Source organism: Spermophilus citellus (genome assembly GCF_964194105.1).
Source record: "Spermophilus citellus genome assembly, chromosome: 13".
Classification (NCBI taxonomy): domain Eukaryota; kingdom Metazoa; phylum Chordata; class Mammalia; order Rodentia; family Sciuridae; genus Spermophilus; species Spermophilus citellus.
In genome coordinates, this window is record NC_138193.1 from 80456835 (window position 1) to 80470337 (window position 13503).

Below are 13503 nucleotides of genomic sequence, written 5' to 3' on the forward strand. Positions count from 1 at the left end.
CCTTTATTTTATTGTATATGTGGTGCTGAGGATCAAACCAGGGCCTCACATGTGTTAGGCAAGCTCTCTACCACTGAGCCACAACCCTAGACCTAGACTGTTTTTATAATAAGGAAAAATGTAAACATAACATTTAAAGCCATCTAGTGTACCAGTATGAAATAGTATAATGCCCTTAATTTTTGGTATATTTATAAATCATAAAAATACTCATCATTAAGTTAGTATTTCAGTTCCTAAAAAGGGATACTAAGGAAATAATTGTAAATGCCAGAGAAGAGGAAAGGATATTCATGAATATTTCTTACAATGAAACATTAAAATCTAAATTTTAAGATTCAACCTGATAGAATATTAGACATTAATAATAGTAATCATAAATATTTAAATGTAGGGGGAAGTAGCAACATTATATGAAATAAATGCAGAATCAAAACTTACATCTGTAGTATAATTTTATCTGTTTAAAGACATCCATGAGGGCTGGGATGTGGCTGCTCAAGCAGTAGCGCACTCACCTGGCATGCATGCGGCCCAGGTTCAATCCTCAGCACCACATACCAACAAAAGATGTTGTGTCCGCCGAGAACTGAAAAATAAATATTAAAAAAAATTTTTAAAAAAGACATCCATGAAATATAAATAAACCTTAAAAGGAAAAATGGAAAACATAAGTTCCGTTAAGTTTTTAAATGTATTATGTTAGTGAGTTTGTGAGGATTTTTCTTTCTAATGTTTTATTATGTTATAAAAATAAGAAGAGTAAAAAAAAGAAATCTAAGATACAGAGAAAATACAAAATAAGGATACATTCCGCCTCTTTTCTTCCCTATTTCATATCTCCTCTAGAAAGTTTATTTCCTTTTCTCAGCAGAAAACCCTAGAATCTATTAATGTCGTTGAAAGATGAAGTGTATAGTTTGCCTTACCATGCATCCAAATAAAGATGGATTAATGAATACATAGAAAGGTGATAAAGGAAAATGTTAGCAATGGGTATTTTCTCTACAGTTCTTTTAGCAACTTCTCTGTTTGAAAAACATTTATGATAAAAAAAATAATTTTGAATGGCTTTAGGAGGAGAATGTGAAAAATAATAGCCAATTTTTAAATTTGCAATCAGTATTCACTAAGGAATTTTAAAATCTTTCTATCTGCATTACAAGTAACATGTATAGGACTGGGGTTGTAGCTCAGTGGTAGAATGCTTTCCTAGCATGTGTGAGTCACTGGGTTCAATCCTCAGCAACACAGGAAAAAATATAATAAAGGGATTGTGTTCATCTAAAAAAATATAAATCATAAATAACATGTATATGAAATAGTAAGATAGCACCCATTTGAAATTTACTGAGCTCTCTCCTCTCTCTTTCTCTCTCTCTCTCTCTCTCACTCTCTCTCTAGCTATTTTGTTTTCCTTTATCTTACAAAGGATAGTCGTTTCCTTACCATAAATATTATGAACAAGACCACTTCTGAAGTGTGGTTGATAGATGGCCTGAGCCCTTGGGACCCACCAGTACTTATCCAGAAGCGAATACATGGGGTCCTTTACTATGTTGAACACAGAGATGATGAATTGTACATTCTCACTAATGTTGGGGAGCCTACAGAATTCAAGGTAATTCTAGATTCTGACTTGTCTCCTCTCGGACTGTTAAGTGTGGCACTTCCCTCAACAGTTCTTGCTGTAAGAGTTATATGATTGTTTTGTTGACTTGTTACAAAAGTTTAGAAATTAATGCTGCCTCCCTATACATTACCAATCCCATTTCTATTCCCTTAGCATCAGTGCCTCTATATATTTTAATTGATCCCAAAAGGTTAGTAAGTGAAACATTCTACACTGATTATGTTATCAAAGCTAAACCTAAGTGGCTTAAAAGAGCAAGTTTATAAGCTCAAGATTTTCAAGTTGGCCGTTGGGATTGTGCTCCACTAGACTCATCGATGCATCCATAATCCACTGATTTATCGGTGCCCTTACCTAAATGTCTGCTGCTTGGCTGTCAGCTAAGCACTGCCATATGCACTAGGTCTCACCACCTTAGCAGGCTAGCCTGGTCTTATTCCCAGGGTGAAGTTCACACTTCGTTCCTGATGCAGAGCTAATTTCTTCTGCTTTTCATAAAATAGTGACAACTGGTATGGTCTAGCTTTTATCTTTGGATGCTGTATCCTTCATGTTTTGTTACCTAGGATTTTTTTCTTGTTCCACACAGCTAATGAGAACAGCAGCTGATACCCCTGCTATTATGAATTGGGATTTGTTTTTCACAATGAAGAGAAATACAAAAGTTGTAGACTTGGACATGTTTAAGGATCACTGTGTTCTATTCTTGAAGCACAGCAATCTGCTTTATGTTAATGTGATTGGGCTGGCTGATGATTCAGTGCGGTCTCTGAAGGTATGTCTTATTTTCAAAAGACAGTAGTGTTAACCAAAATACATATACATTTAGCTTAACAGATTATCAGATTTTGAATAATATCATGTCCTTTTTCTTTTTTTTTTTAATTTTAATATTTATTTATTTTTAGTTTTCGGTGGATACAACATCTTTGTTTGTATGTGGTGCTGAGGATCGAACCTGGGCCGCACGCATGCCAGGCGAGCGCGCTACCGCTTGAGCCACATCCCCAGCCCATGTCCTTTTTCTTAAAAGGAATTCTGTATACTGGATATTTATCAGGTTTATTCTAGAATTATTTGGAGGACCTTGCTTTCAATGCAGTTTTACTTAAAATACTGCCTATCAGTATGGACTTCAGAAGTAGTTAAGTGTCATTATATTTCTCTTTCTCCATATTTCTATAAGATATCTTCACAACTGTAAGTATAGCAATAACTCAGTGCCCAGCCACTGACTTCTGCTCCCAAGTCCCACATCCTTAGTAAGGCAGTGGTTATGTGCCCTGTGTTTCTGCCCACTGAATGGAAATGTAAACCCATCTTATGTTGCTTTCTGTCCTTGTTTATTATATTACCAGTGTTTTCTGGTTGCATTTTTTTTCCACAAAAAGAAGTTACATTAGGCAGTTGGTTATATATAATTTAAATTGGGAATTTTTTTTATATTGTACTAACATCAGTTTTATTTGGAAGAGGAGCCCACATACCCAGGCTGATTTTCTTGCAGCATGTTATGTCTGAAGAATTCTTTGAATTAAATGCTGTAAGAGTGCTAGAAACAAACTTGTTTCTGTCAGATATATATGGAATGTCTGCCTATCACCTGGCCAACATATATTTGGGTGCTGTCTATTAATATAAACAGATTCACTGCAGGCTTATCTCAGTAGGCTAGTGGTAGTTAAGACTTACTTTTGTATTATCTGGTCAAACTTTATAAAGTCCATTGGAGCAGTTTTGGTCATGATTAGAATTATAATCTTGGTGCCAGTCAGTTTAAAACTAAGCTTAATACACGCATCATATGGAAATGGTCCTAAAGTCCCGCCAGAAACAGAAAACCTTGTGTTTCTGTGGACTAAGGAACCCTGTACCGTCACTCTGATGCCTGGTTATGACATTTGCAGTATTGCTTTTTTCTGTAATCCTCAATCTAAGGGGATAAGTCAGGAACTTTTAGACATTGCAAATGCATGTACTTAGTAATGTTTCACAAATAGATTCTTTGAATTAATTAGAAGAAATTTGCTTGGTGAACATAAATTCTTCATGTATAGATTCTGCAGGTTAAATAGTGTGCTTTTTATTCACACATCCCCCATCTACCCTTTTTCAGTAATGCCTGCCAGTGATGTTGCTGTGCCAAGACCTGATTTTCTAAGGAATTTGCTCTTTCTACAATTACTCAGGAAAAGAAAGGCAATTTTCTTTTAACGTTCTGACTCTTAGTACCTTTTCTAACACTCCGTCAACCTGCTTACCAGAGTTCTTTAAAAGGTGTAAGTGGAATGTTAGTGGAAGGCTTGAAGCTGGACCCTGCTGATCCAAGAGAATAAATTTTGATTCCTTTCCTTTTTTCTTAAAGTTAAGAATCTTAAGCATAATAGCTGTGAGTCTCTCAGAGTAGATGTGCGTGGAAAGGTTTTGTTCTGCACAATGGTTAGCCTGGAAGCTAAAGTTAGAAACAAATTGTAAATGCTTTAGTGCTGCTGAGCCCGTTTGTAGCCCTGGAATAATAACTGTCATCGCTGGGCTGTCCAGGAAGCAGACTAAGGACTGGTGGAAAATTATGCAAAACACACCTGTGAGGGATTTTGTGTTCTGTGAGAATGACTATTGCTGGGTTCTGGAATTACTGTTTCATTTGCTCTTAATTCTTAATCATTCTGCTATTTTACTGCCCAATTTTACATCCCCAAATAAACTTCTGTGTTAAAAGAGATTTCTCGTAAATCTAGAATCATGATAAACCTTTCCTATAATTTTTCCTTATTTTATTGGTCATTAATATAGAATTTTGATTTTTACTTGAAACATATTTTGTTGTGGTGATGTAATTCTTAAATGAAACATGTGGTGACAGAAAGTAAACTAGATGTCCACATCTTGTTTGAGGCTGACTCAGAAACTTAATTAGTGATACTTAGTATAGAAATAGAGTGAAAATAACTGTTTTATTCCTTTAGCTCCCTCCTTGGGCCTGTGGATTCATCATGGATACAAATTCTGACCCAAAGAACTGCCCCTTTCAACTCTGCTCTCCAATAAGACCCCCAAAATATTACACATATAAGTTTGCAGAAGGCAAACTGTTTGAGGAAACTGGGCATGAGGACCCAATTACAAAGACTAGTCGTGTTTTACGTCTAGAAGCCAAAAGCAAGGTAGGTCTTTTAGAATCAACTTTCATCTCCTCTTTATTAAAAGCATACTGTGCAGTTTCTGGAATTACATCAACACCAATTGATCTTTTCAACCACAGTAAGGCTCAAATGATTTTAGGGAATACATAGATTGTTTTTTAACTTTAATGCTCATGTCTTTATTTTAACATGGATTAAAAAATTTATTGGTAGCATGTTAAACCCTTTATCTCAAGTGTTGTTTTTGTTTGAATTTAAAAAGTTGAGTTAAAGAAAAAGTTTAAGTAAATAAGGTTGGTTTGCAGTTATGGCATTAATTATGAAGGTATGGCAGCAGCTGACTGGGGTGAACTAGACAAATATAGTTGCTGCTAGGGGAGAAACAGTACTAAATGGAAGGTGCCATTCCTTTCCATGGGCATTTCATGGAACTTAAATCTAACAAGGAAGATGCCAGAGGTTGAGTAAATAATTACTAATAAAACTGATTGTTGCAAAGGAAATATACTGAATGCAATGAAATCTTATAGCTAAGGGCAATTAGCTAGTTTGCAGAGATCAGGAATGCCTTCTCTGAGGAATATTGTCCCAGATAAAACTTCTAGGATGACTAAGTAAGCTAGAAAGGGGCAAAAGATCTCATTTTCTGTAAAGCGCAGAGTGTGTGGAGAAATGATACAATTCAAGAAGTATAAAAAAAAAAAAACGAAAGAAGTGTAGACTGGATATTATGATACATACCTGTAATCCCAGCTACTTGGGAGGCCAAGGCAGGAGAATCACAAGATCAAGGCCAACCTGAGCAAGTCAGCAAGACTCTGTCTCAAAATAAAACATAAAAGGAATTGGAGATATAGATCTATGGCATAGCACTTCCTGGGTTTAATCCCCAGTACCACACACAAAAAGAAGTATAAAGGAGGATAGAAAAGCCAAAATAGAGGAGAAAAGATTACTAAGGACAGCACTAGAGAGAGAGAAGAAATTTAAAAGGAAATAAGAAGCAGGGCAATACACTCCTATAATCCCAGCTACTCGGGCTAAAGCTAGAGGACTGCAAATTTGAGGCCAACCTTGGCAATATAATGCTTCACATTATAAAGGCTGGAGAAGTAGCTCACTAATGGAATGCCCTGGGTTCTATCCATAATACTACAAGAAGAAAAAAGGAAATAACAAATATCCATATTCAAGGTATAGGCAAAATACAGAATTTACAAATTGATGCAAATAATAAACTAACTTTGAATTTAAGGAATTTTCAGACCGTGGCATATCATATTTCAAGTAATTTCATGTATTCTAACAAAGAATAAATTGTAACAGACCTTTTTTCCTTATGAATTTTTTTCTTTAATCCATTGTTTTCTTTTAATACTTTAAGCAATTTTAATCTTATTTTCAAATTGCAAAAGCAAAATATTGTTAGAATAAATGCAAAATACAGAATGTGCAGTATTTGCATTACTACTTTTCAGTCCCATTTGCTGCATTTCTTAGAAAAAAATTGTTGTTAACCATTTAGTTAAATGCCTTCAGTTGTTTTTTGGTTGGTTTGTGTGTCATCAAGATAAATACTTTTAGGTTTTGTTTACTTTTACAAATATGAGATTATAGCAGTCTACCAAAATGTTGTTAATTACCCCAGATGGAAAGAACAGTTAACCTAAGTTCTTGTAGAGTCAAGGGTTTCTTCAGGCATTAGGGAGAAGCAGTGCTAAATGGAAGGTGCCATTCCTTTCCATGGGCATTTCATGTGCTGCTGATCAATTCTGGGATCCAGCCCATGACAGGGACTACCTACTATTTTTATCTCTTCCTTTTCACAAGTTCTCAATCAGCAATTTTTTCTGATTATATAATTGAAGTTGTGGAAAAGGCAGAGGGATGGAAAGACCAAGATTTTTTTTTTTTTTTACAAATTAGTCTATATCAAGATTTACAATACAGCCAAGCGTGGTGACACACACCTGTAATCTCAGCAGCTCCAGAGGCTGAGGCAGGAGGATTGAAAGTTCAAAGCCAGCCTTGGCAACAAGGCGCTAAGCAGCTCAGTTAAACCCTGCCTCTAAAATGAAATACAAAAAAGGGCTGAGAATGTGGCTCAGTGATTAAGTGCCCTGAGTTCAATCCCCGGTACACACACACACACAAAAAAAAAAAGATTTATAAGAATGAATCTTACTGAAGAGTAAAAATTCACTTGGGCTGTCACAAGCGGATAGTAGTCTGAATCAGATTTCCTGTCAATTTGATGACACTCTATTTATTGCCCTACATTGAAGTTTTCAAAATGAAGATGAAAAAAATAGGGAAAGTGACTTGGTTATATTATTTTCCATATGGAAATTCATGCTTTTCTATTAATATTTTTTTGCATTTTTCTTCTGTGATTGTATTAGCTTATCAAATAAAGTACTGCACACTTCAATAGGGCAGTTATTGTATCTATTCCTTTATTTTACACCTTTATTTTATTTTATGTGTTGCTGAGGATCGAACCCAGTGCCTCATAGGTGCTAGGCAAGCACTCTACCACTGAGTTACAGCCCCAGCCCTTCTCCGTCCTTTTTTATGAGGAAGATCAAAAGTAATTCCATTATTTGCATTATTTCTGCCCAAAGGGTTATGGCATCTGGGGTTGATGAATTAAGCTACATAGGGGAATATTAGATGATCTGAAAGCTACTTAACTGTTAAATTTTATGAAATTTATTTTAAGCCCTTAATTTTTTTTTTTTAATAAAGATAAATAGGGATTTGAAGAGGATGTGAGTGGCTGTCAGTGGTGTCAGTTCTAATGGTTTAGAATTTTGCTCATAGAGGATGGGAAATTTATAAAGACTTTTGGTCACCTTATTTGTAAATATTCAATGAGAAATTCCTTAGGCATAGGAAGAATTTTGTACTAGGATTTCCAAACTTAATAGGTATTTTGGCTTGCTCTGAAAGAAAGAAATTACAGTAATATTAAGTAATAAAGAACACTTTTAAAAAGTCACTTCACTGTTATAGAAAGCTGTGTCTAATAAAAGGTTTTCAAACCAGTCTTGCTGTTCTCTTCTAGTTAATACAGTAGGTCAGGCTACTGAAACCAAGAACTGTGATATATTTTTAGAGATCATAACTCTTCTTATTTTAAATAAATTTTATATTCAACACCAATAAATAGCACATAAGGGGGTGAAAGTACATTTCAGCTTATTTTAAAGTAGGGGTAACACTGCTTTAAAAGTCGCTTCTTTATATATATAGTTATTCTTTATTTCCAGGATGGAAAATTAGTGCCAATGACTATTTTCCACAAAACGGACTCTGAGGATTTACAGAAGAAACCTCTCCTGGTACATGTATATGGAGCTTATGGAATGGATTTGAAAATGAATTTCAGACCTGAGAGGAGGGTCTTGGTAGATGATGGATGGATATTAGCATATTGCCATGTTAGGTGAGTCAGCACACCTAGCATGAGAGTTCCAAAACGTGGTAACATATCTAAAATAACAATATATTGGGGAGCAAAAACTTTCTCTTTTGTAGTGTTATATATACTCCTAAATCCTGTGCTCCATAGAATTTGATTCAGTAACAGATTATATGAACCAAAGAGCAAAAGGATAGGCTTTGGGGATTCTTGAATATATGTATCAGTCTCTATACATGGTTACATTATTATTTCCATCTGATTTCCTGGAGTTTAGGTTTTTCTTAAACAGCCTTGTATACCAGACTTTTCCAATCTAACTTCCATTTTATTTTAGTTGTATTCAAGACAAAAATATATTACATGTATGTATGTATGTATATATGTGTGTGTGTGTGTGTGTGTGTGTGTGTGTGTGTGTATATATATATACACACATACATATATAAAATTTGGTACCAAGGATTAAACCCACGGACACTTAACCACTGAGCCATATCTCCATCCCTATTTATTTATTTAGAGAAGGTCTCATTAAATTAAGGCCTCACTAGATGCTGCGACTGACTTTGAGCTTGTGGTGCTCCTGCTTTAGCCTCCTGAATCAGTAGGATTACAGGCATATACCACCATATAACACAAATATAATTTTTTTTTCTGCTAAAAGTCCTTCCCACTTATCTCCAGAACAACGTCCAGATTCCTCAGTTTAATGCTGTCAATGATTTGGCTTATCTCTAGCGGCATCTATCATGTCCTTTCAAATTACATGCTCTGCCACCTCCTTGCCCTTCTACATGTTGTATCTTTTCTGTCTTGAGGCCTTTCTAAAAACTCATATTCTTCTTTCACATTACTCCTAATGTTCTTTCCTCTGCTCTGTGATACCTAAGCACACTGTTACAGCAGTGACCACAATGCTTATAGTAACTTTTTCTTCACAAAATTTGATCTCCGTGGGGATGTTTTCTTGTTCATATTTATAAGGTTGGCAGGCACTTAGACAACCTCTGATGAGTAGTAGACAAGCACTAAAAACTTATTTATTGGATCAGTCTTTTGTTGTCCATGTTAGAGGTTATTAAGTTTTTTCTCTGAAGAACTAGATAGTGACATGGGAACATGGCTAAGTGTTAAAGGATAACCAGGTTCCTCCACTTGATCCCCAGAACCACACACACCAAAAAAAACTGCATAGTAAACATTCTAGGCTTCACAGGCTGCACACTACCTCTGTTACATCCTCCTCGTTTTCTCCCTAGCCTTTAAAAATGTAGAAACAGTTCTTAGCTGGAGATCCATTAAAAAAATAAATAAAAATGGGCTTCCAATCATAATTTGCTGACCTCTACCTACATCTGTATCATTTTTTTTCTACTAAAATTTTTTTCGCCCTTTAATTTCAGGGGTGGTGGTGAGTTGGGCCTCCAGTGGCATGCTGACGGCCGACTAACTAAAAAACTCAATGGCCTTGCTGACTTAGAGGCTTGCATTAAGACGCTTCATGGCCAAGGCTTTTCTCAGCCAAGTCTAACAACCCTGACTGCTTTCAGTGCTGGAGGGGTGCTTGTGGGAGCATTGTGTAATTCTAGTCCAGAGATCCTGAGAGCTGTGACTTTGGAGGTAAGTACACTCTGCTTACAAAATGCAGGCCTGAGTCATAGACCATTGTAAGAAAAAAAAAATTCTGTTATGGTTTTACCACAGCCTCAGAATGTAACAAAGCTTTTCAGTTTAAACAAAATTGTAGCTCTAGGAAAACTTCAAAAATAATTTTAATCACAGTATTTACTTTGTACATATTATTTTCTGACAGTGTTCTTTACTAATTTGTAAGGATTCTACTAAAAGCTTAGTGGCTGTTCCCATTGACCATTTTCTCTTTGAGTATTTAGAATTGGTGGGGAAAAGATGAAGCATCTGTGCCTCACAGTTCCACAAGGGGGTGGGGTATCTGTGACCAAATGCTGTGTACCCTGTGACTCATACTAGTCAGTTCAACACTCACTGCCCATCAACATTTTAGTACTGATTTTAAGGGCTATTTTTAAATATTACATTCTTAATGGTCTTTGAGGTATAGTTTTCCTGTACTTTAGTTGAAATACTCTGTTCTGAAAATGCTCTGCTGTCTTAGTGTTCAGAATTATTAAGCTATATTATAGCTATATGATTTTACCTCTGTCATTCTCCTGTTTCCTAGTTACTCTGGAAAATAGTGACTGGAATGGTGAAAGTAAATTATTTTCGGGGGTTTTCAGTGTTGTATTGAGAGCGAAGGGTATACAGTGTGGGCTTATTGTAAATAAATAAGTTTTAAATAGCCCTAATCCGTGAATCTATTTTAAAAGTTCTTTCTTTTTTTCTTTTTGGCATTGCTGGGGATAAAACCCAGGGCCACGTGCACATTAGACAAGTGCTTTGCAATTGAGCTATACTCCCAGCCCTATAAATCTGTTTAAAAAATACACAGCTACACTAAATTATGGGGGCGAGGGGCTATCCCCGAAGATAGTATTAGCAGAATCATTTACAATATATAGAAAATGGTACTAACCTTTATTTTTAGATATTAGAAAGGATACCATCAGAAATATGTGTGTATAGGGATTTATCCCAGGTTGCTTATCCTAGTGAAGAACTAGTCAGCCTAAAACATCCAACAGTGGAGGATTCATGTATGAGTCAAAGTTCTTAATAACAAGCACCAAAAACTGATTCAAGCAGAAAGGGGTTTTATCAAATGGTATTAGGTCAGAGTATGTGTGTTCAGAACCAGTGTCAGAGGCTGCCAGGCAGATACAGAACTGCCCAACAGAGTTGCCACTATTGCCACTGCGAAGCACAAATCACCTCCCTCTAACAGTGCAGCTTCTACAAATTGGAGACAATGTCACAGTTTTGCAAAGAAATTCACCTTGATCAGCACTTCTTTAAATCATGGATTTTCCAGAGTCTGGAGCACATGTCTGTGACACCTACATAATTTGCTACTCTAAAGCTTCAGGGAAAAAGAAAGAGGTACATCTAGTATCTCTACAGTGAGAGACAGGGTGTGTCTGATAAGGTTGGCATTTTTCCAAATGCAGGAAAAACATTCAGAGACTCAGCAGCCAACATGAATTAGAGATGAGCCCACTAGCTGTGGTGACTGGTAGTAAGAGAAAAAGCTGAAAAGCATGTAAACCAAGGAGTCAGTGGTCGTTTTCTCTTACCTTGGATATTTTCCAAATTTTCTGGGAATCCACATGGCTTCTTGAGATATATTGTCTTGTGTCAGTATGCATATTTATAAAGTAATATTTTTCTGAAACTTACATTGCCAACTCCTTAGATGAAAAAGAAGTTTCTTTGGCTTTTTTTATTAGGCACCTTTCTTGGATGTTCTCAACACTATGATGGACACTACACTTCCTCTGACATTAGAAGAACTAGAAGAGTGGGGGAATCCTTCATCTGATGAAAAGCACAAGAACTACATAAAACGTTACTGCCCCTATCAAAATATTAAACCTCAGGTAGGAAAAATGTGGTTGCCATATACTGTCCTGACGTAATAGAGAAAGTAAAGGGGTGCTTACCTGTGATGAGGCAGGAGTAGGCAGGGGTTTTAGAGATGTCTCCACTGTGATACCCAAACATCTTTCAGCACCATTGTGCTCATGCTCCGTCTTTTCAGTTTAATACTTCAGGAAAATAATTATTATACCTTAATTACTAGATGAGATGAAGTTATGATCTCTTCAGAAAAGAATAAGTTAGGTAACAAATAGGCTCACTCAAGAATATTAAATGAGAAAAAATTGTGTAGCACTCGGGAAAAAATTGGAGGCAGTTATTTTTTCATGATCTAATGGAAGAGACCATAGGAGTAATGTGAACTCTTCATACATGTATTTTCTTTTAGCATTATCCTTCAATTCACATCACAGCTTATGAAAACGATGAACGTGTACCTCTGAAAGGAATTGTTAACTATACTGAGAAACTGAAGGAAGCCGTCATGGAGCATACTAAGGACACAGGTGAAGGTAGGAGACTCCAGGACCTAGGGAATGTGGCTAGATGGACTAGAACCCTTAACATACAGAGTACATCTCAAGCTTCAAACCAAATCATCAGACCATGATTGAGGACAAATCATTTTTTTTCTGTTGATTACACAGCTAAAGTGTAATAATAGCCTCACCTCTTTTCAAAGGACAAAAAGAAAAAGTAAATTTAAATATCAACTGGAACTTAGAAATGTACTCTCATGCAATCATTTATTCATTTAAAGATATCCACTGAGATATTATTCTTGGGAATCTGTGAAAGATTCTGAGAGTTTTGCTTTGGAGCTTCAGTGCCCAAAGGTTTTGCTTTGGAGCTTCAGCTGTTTAGTTTCTTCTAGATGGTTCTTTTCATTTTTATTAAATAAGAACTTTTCCTTTTTGCCTTGAAATTGAATGCCAAGGAAACCTACCTATAAGTCAGTGTCTCTCCAGTTTCACAGAGCTGCTGACTCCCTCCTCAGTCACATCTTTCTCCATATGGTGCACGGCCCCTCCATCCAGCTATCTTAGCCACTGGGTCTTTTCCCATTTGCCCTCGTTCAGAAACTTGTCTTCTGCTGCTTGCCCCTCCCCTCTCTTTGGTGGTGGTTATGGTGGTCTTGCCCTTATTCCTTTACTATTATTTGAATAAAGTACTTAAAAGAAAAGAGAAGAAATGGGTCTCACCAGTCTGTAATCCCAGTGGCTTGGGAGGCTGGGACAGGGGGATCGTGACTTCAAAGCCAGCCTCAGAAACTTAGTGAGGCCCTAAGCAACTCAGCAAGATCCTGGCTCTAAATAAAATAGACAAAAGGGCTGGGGATGTGGCTCAGCAGTTAAACACCCTGGGTTCAATCCCTGGTACAAAAAAAAGAAAAAAAGAAATGTGTCTCAATCTTCTAAAGACTTCCTAATTGTTTGATGTGTTAACTCTTTCAGGCTATCAGGCCCCCAATATTATTTTAGATATTCAGCCTGGAGGAAATCATGTGATTGAAGATTCTCACAAAAAGGTATGTTCTATAGCCCTTCTCAGTTGGTCACAGAGAAGTATATATTCAGAGTTTTCAGTGGTTATAACAGGGTTTATGACAGAGCTACTTCATAAGTGTCAGGTCTAGCTGAGACCCAGGAGGGGAGGGTGGGTCACAGTCAAGCAAGAGAAAAGGTTCTCTCCTGTACTTGATAAAGGAGCTCTGTTAAAGAAGGTAATTGAATCCTGATCATTGGAAGCCTTTGTCTCCATCCCAAATAGAAGTATCCCTGCCA

At 36.4% G+C, this 13503-nt stretch overlaps 1 protein-coding gene across 8 annotated transcripts in view; it reads left to right on the plus strand.

Annotated features, from left to right (window-relative positions):
* Positions 1–13503, plus strand: part of PREPL (prolyl endopeptidase like) — a 38153-nt gene that overhangs the window by 20349 nt on the left and 4301 nt on the right. For all 8 annotated transcript variants that reach the window (XM_081265066.1, XM_081265064.1, XM_081265063.1 and 5 more), the window contains 8 exons: positions 1405–1621; positions 2223–2408; positions 4600–4797; positions 8049–8224; positions 9607–9823; positions 11569–11718; positions 12108–12231; positions 13174–13247. In XM_081265066.1, the coding sequence (XP_081121192.1) occupies positions 1405–1621; positions 2223–2408; positions 4600–4797; positions 8049–8224; positions 9607–9823; positions 11569–11718; positions 12108–12231; positions 13174–13247 (1342 nt within the window). The remainder of the gene's footprint in view (positions 1–1404; positions 1622–2222; positions 2409–4599; positions 4798–8048; positions 8225–9606; positions 9824–11568; positions 11719–12107; positions 12232–13173; positions 13248–13503) is intronic.